We start from the raw sequence: 6,000 nt of genomic DNA on the forward strand, positions 1-6,000 counted from the left end.
TCCAGCCCACTGTTGCATTCAGGCACCAGCCCAAAGCTTGCACGGTTTCTTTGATTCAGATGTTAGAGAGAAATAGAGTGGGATGTCATCAATGTACTGAAGGCACCATGCTCCAAATCCCCAAACAACTGCCCCCAAGACCTTCATCTAGTTCAGAGGTCCTAATCTTTTTGGACGCATCATGGACACACTTGGGAATTTGAGAGGTGTCTTCTATGGGTAGGAGCTTCTTTTATGAGCTCCAGCAGGTAAAGCAATTATGGCCATTCCTGCAAAGGGATAGGTTGACCACTGTGGTTCACGCATTGGTAACCTCAAAATTGGATTACTACAATATATGCTTAAGACTGCAGTAGGTGCAGAATGTTGCAGTCAAATGAGTAACAGGAGCTTCTTATCACCAGCAAATACACCTATGCTGAGGGAACTGCACTGACTTGTCCATATGCTGCTGGGCCAGGTTTACCCTTTCGGTACGTATTTACAAAGCCCTAAACCACTCAGGATCAGGATAGCTGAGACTGCTTGATCGCCAACCAGCCTGCTTGGTTGCTCCGCACATGAAGATACCCTCCTAGTGGTACCCAAGATTTTAGCAGTCTGGTCCATTATGGCTTGGAACAGGGCCTTTAGCATCGTAGCACCCACTCTGTAGAACTCCCCACTTCTACAAATGAGGCAGGCACTGATCCTTCTGGGCTTTCAGCACGTGCTGAAAACATCGGCATCCCCAGGATTGCACCCTTGTCTTCTTTATCAAGACTTTTTTTTATATATTGCTTAGAAATGTATTTAATGTAAGCAATATATACAATTAAATAATAAAATAAAATAAATACATACATAAATATCCAAGACTATTGCACCTTTTAGATACATGTTAATCTAGATGCCATTTACTTATTTATTGCTATAATGTGCCTACAATTACTAGTTGCTGTTGTTGTTATTATTATTATTATTATTATTATTATTATTATTATTTGTATCACGCCTTTTGCCTAATACTGGGCCTCAAGGCGGTCTTACCTAGGAAAAGAAATGAAAAGGCCTTGCTTACATACTGTGCTCGCATAATCCATACATTCCTATATTATTCATGAACAGCATTAATAATAACTTCTGTATAAAAGTTATACAGAAGTTTTCCTAAATCCTTCACTTACAATTGTCCCAAATGCTGGGAAAGTTTGCTTTGGTTAAAACTCATTAAAACTAAATTATGCCCCATTAATTTCAATAGAATGTCACACTGTGACTAATGTCCTTTGGATTTGGATATAGTCAATAGCCTTTGTTGTTGTTTATTCGTTCAGTCGCTTCCAACTCTTCGTGACTTCATGGACCAGCCCACGCCAGAGCTTTCTGTCGGCCGTTGCCACACCTAGCTCACCCAAGGTCAAGTCTGTCACCTCCAGAATATCATCCATCCATCCATCTTGCCCTTGGTTTTGCCTTCCACTTTTCCTAGCATCAGCATCTTCTCCAGGGTATCCTGTCTTCTCATTATGTGGCCAAAGTACTTCAGTTTTGCCTTTAATACCATTCCCTCAAGTGAGCAGTCTGGCTTTATTTCCTGGAGTATGGACTGGTTTGATCTTCTTGCAGTCCAAGGCACTCTCAGAATTTTCCTCCAACACCACAGTTCAAAAGCATCCATCTTCCTTCGCTCAGCTTTCCTTATGGTCCAGCTCTCGCAGCCATAGGTTACTACGGGGAATACTATTGCTTTAACTATGCGGACCTTTGTTGTCAGTGTGGTGTCTCTGCTCTTAACTATTTTATCAAGATTTGTCATTGCTCTCCTCCCAAGAAGTAAACGTCTTCTGACAAGGTAACGATCTCCTTTGCTGGAGCAATAGCCTTTACAAAGGCCCAATAACATAGGCTAGTTGTATTACCTCCATTTTACCAATGGGGAGTGAGGCTGTAAGAATGGTGACTTGCCAAAAGACCCCATTGATTAGAAGAATTTTATTGATTTATTTATTTCATTTTTATACCACCCAATAGCGGAAGGTCTCTGGGCGGTTCACAAAAATTGGGCATATCTAAGTACATTGACTACAGTTGAGTCTGGATGTGCTCAACTCAGCAGAGCAGAAGGCTGCTCAGGTATGAATTCATGGTTGAGACAAGTTCTGAACTGGGGTTTTCACTTACAGTGGTATGTGATGCTCCGGCCAGCCATGGGGCTGAATCGTTACATGGAAACATCCACGATTAAAAGCACAATGTGATGCACATTTGCAGCAGAGTAAGATCCACTATGCTCAACATTTTAAAACATACATTTCTCCCCCTCCCCCATGTATGTTTTAAACTTTGTAAGGCCGCCTTGAGGCCCAGCATTGGGCAAAAGGCGGGATACAAATAAATATAATAATAATAATAATAATAATAATAATAACAACAACAACAACAACTCGCAGGGTAAGTGGTGCCTTGGGCTCCAATCCTACTCATGTTTTCCCAAAAGTAAACCCATTGTACAAAGAGGGAAACTTGCTTCTAGGCATAATAGCCTTCCTGAGCTCAAATTTTAATACTGTGCTGCTTTTAATAATGTATTAGTTTTAAATGTTTTAATCTATATGTATTTTATGGCATTTGTGTTGTACTCTGCCTCGATCCAACAAATATGTAACAAATAAAATTATTATTATTATTATTATTATTATTATTATTATTATTATTATTTTAAGCTTGCCTGCACCTGCTGAGTCTGAAGCAGAGGAACACTGGGGCCATAGCTAAACCTAAGTTTTATCCCTGGATCGTCCTGGGGTCAAACCTGCTCTTCTAGGGCCGTAGCTAGACCTAAGGTTTATCCCAGGATTGTCCTGGGGTCAAACCTGTTCATCTAAGTGCCATCCCAGGACAAACCTTAGGTCTAGCCGTGGCCTTGGTTTCCCCTCGAGAGGAGGAGGAGGAGGAGGAGGAGGAGGAGGAGGAGAAGAGACTTCGCTTTTCGTCTAAAAGAGGCGCACGCCCGTTCCCACGTAGCAAACACGCGCGCCCACCGCCCTGCCCGCCCACCGCCACCGCACCTCTTCCAGGCGGGCAGTCCCCAGCCCGACATCCCAGTTCTTGGAGCCCGTCCCCGGTGGCGCAGGGGTCGACCCTCCGCCGCCGCCGCCGCTCTTGGGCCGCTTCGGAGCCATTGGGGCCCTGGCAGGAGAGCGGCCCGCTTGTGCGTGGGAGAGGCAAGCCAAGCGGTCGCCCTAGCAACCGAGGTCCCGCGCGGCTTTCTGCGCATGCGCGCTGTTGCCGGGCAACGGAGCGGCCTAGCCCAGGCCCCGAGCGCCTCCTCCGACGGCTGCCCGTTGCTAGTTATTGCAGCCCGGCAGGAAGGAGCCGCCCTCCCCGCGCTTATTGAAGGAGAAGCTGGGAGAGGGTTTGGGGTGGAGGAGGAGGAGGAGAAGGATAAGAAGAAGAAGAAGGGGTTTGCCTGTCTGCCCGCCCGGGGGTTGGGAGAGGCAATCACGTACTGAGCGCCGTGAGGGAGGGAGACAGACAGACGTTCACAACACGGGTGTCCAAAATTACGCCGTCTGAATGCAACATATTTATATGGCGTTTCGTTCAATGAAACATTTTGAGGATGCTAAACGGAACAGTCAGATTGTTGGTGTAGACATCTCTCTCCCCCCCGCCCCCCAATCTTGGCTTCTCCCACACTTGTAATTTTCTCTGAAATTGATGTAATTTGTCCAATCAGTTAAAAGGAGGTTTCAAAGAATATTACTGCCAAACTGTTGCATTTCAGTATTTTGCGTGTCCAGACTTGTATGTGGTGATTATTATTTTTTAAAAAACTTTTTTTTATTGTGGACAGATCCTGTAGCCCCTGCTGGTTGCACCCATGAAACTTGTTTTCTTTGTATTGCTAAGTTTAAACAATACAATTTAAGAGTGAATTATAGTTTATTAAATTTATATGTTGCTTCCCGCTGTGAAAAGCAACCTCAAAGCAACTTACATACACAAACACAGAAATCATAATACCGTATTTCTTCGATTCTAAGACACCATCGATTGTAAGATGCACACTAATTTCAGAACCACCAACAGAAAAAAAAGCTTTGATTCTAAGAAATAATAAACGCACCCGCGATTCTAAGACGCACCCTGTTTTTAGAGATGTTTATATGGGAAAAAAGTGTGTCTGAGAATCAAAGAAATACGGTATAACAGAAGAAAACCTATTATTATTATTATTATTATTATTATTATTATTATTATTATTAATTACATTTATATACCACCCATAGCCGAGGCTCTCTGGACGGTTTAGAAAAGTTAAAAACAGTGAACATTAAAAACAAATATACAAAATTTAAAAGCATAAAAAACATAAAATACAAACAAAAACAGACAATATCCATTTTAAAACATTATTATTATATTTATTTATACACCACCCTTTCCCCAGTACTGGGACTCAAGGCGGTTTACAAGATTAAAACATATTACAAAAGTTAAAATTTAATTTAATTTTAAAAAATAGAATTAAACCTACAGTAAAATTAAAAACATGTTAAAAATTTAAAAAGAACCATAGCACAATACTACAAATACAAATAAGCATCGCCTGGCACCTACACTACTCCTTTGGTCGCCAGCTGAAGACCTTTTTATTCTCTCAGTATTTTAACAATTTTAATTTAAATTTAAATTTTATTGTTCTAACTCTGTATTTTAATCTTATATCAATTTTTGCTGCGTGGTTTTATCCTGGTTGTGCTTTTTATACTGTATTTTGTATTTGTGTTTTTAACCTGTTGGTTGTTTTATTATGGTTTTAATTTTTGTGAACAGTCCAGAGAGCTTCGGCTTTTGGGCGGTATAAAAACCTAATAAATAAATAAAATGTCAACATAATTGAAGTAAGAACTTCAATTTACTTTGAGACATAGTACACACGTTAATGTTATGAAACATCATATGCTTCTTCCAAAACCAAACAATTGTTTTTATTGTTGCAGTGTCCAAACAATAATTCATTCTGAATTAATATTGCCACTGTCTAAATGAAGTGCAATTATATCAAATATTTCTCTATTTTAATTTAAGGAATATAATCCTATGGCCCCAAGACAGCATCTGAAGGTCCATTACATGGGATAGTTCGGATTCTCAGATTTGAGGTCGGAGGCAGCACTCAAACCTCAGAGCTGGGAATTGGAACTCTGACACCCCACTCCCTAGCACAAAAAACCCTGCTCTGGCTGGCTGCCTCTCTGACGTGGGGGGGGGGGGGAATGGCATGTTTGAATGGGCATTGAGGGGAGGAGACTGGAGAGGCTAGGATAGAAGCTATATGGAGCATCTGCCAGGGTCCCTCCCTCTGAGACGCCCCAGATAGATGGGCACAAAAGCCCGTCTAGTGAAAATACAGGGCACGACTAGGATGCTTCTGCCATTCCTTCCACCCTGCATAGGATAACTGGTGTTCGAAGAACTGAATCCATGTCACCTATACAAAGTATCTAGATGGATATCTTTCAATATCAAGATCTCATGCTGGCTGATAAATATGGCAAAAGTATCTGGGCTTATTCAGCGTTTTTTGTTTGCTTTGCTGTGTTTGCTGTACCAGTTCCAACTGCTAGTTCACAGTTTAATTCCAAAGAAGTGCTTAATGCTTGTTGTAAAGTATTAATTTTTATGATTCTGTTGAAACTTGGAGGTCTCTGAATTTTAAATTATATTTCCTATTTTCATTTCGCAGTTAGTCTTTAATTTGGCTATATCCTTTCCATTTTCATTAAATCATGCATGGGCAACTTGTGGCCATCCAGATATTTTGGCCTACAACTCCCATCATCCAGTGGTGGTGAGGAGATCTGTAGTACCATTTCCTAAGCTCTCCTGTTCAAGGCAGGGGGTGGGAGTGGGTTGTTCCCCCCTTTTTTCCTTCTTTCCCATTGTCTCCAAGGAAAGAGAATTTGCTACACCATATCCTGTTCACCCCAGGCTGTACAAATGGGAAAGTAT

The 6,000-nt window shown here is 41.6% G+C and overlaps 1 protein-coding gene across 1 annotated transcript in view; it reads right to left on the minus strand.

Moving 5' to 3' along the window:
- SPAG17 (sperm associated antigen 17) overlaps positions 1 to 3,164 on the minus strand; it is a 125,630-nt gene extending 122,466 nt beyond the window's left edge. The window contains exon 1 of the mRNA XM_063128923.1: positions 3,051 to 3,164. Within this exon, the coding sequence (XP_062984993.1) occupies positions 3,051 to 3,164 (114 nt within the window). The remainder of the gene's footprint in view (positions 1 to 3,050) is intronic.
- Between the last annotated feature and the right edge of the window lie 2,836 nt (positions 3,165 to 6,000).

This window comes from Elgaria multicarinata, chromosome 6, assembly GCF_023053635.1.
Source record: "Elgaria multicarinata webbii isolate HBS135686 ecotype San Diego chromosome 6, rElgMul1.1.pri, whole genome shotgun sequence".
Classification (NCBI taxonomy): domain Eukaryota; kingdom Metazoa; phylum Chordata; class Lepidosauria; order Squamata; family Anguidae; genus Elgaria; species Elgaria multicarinata.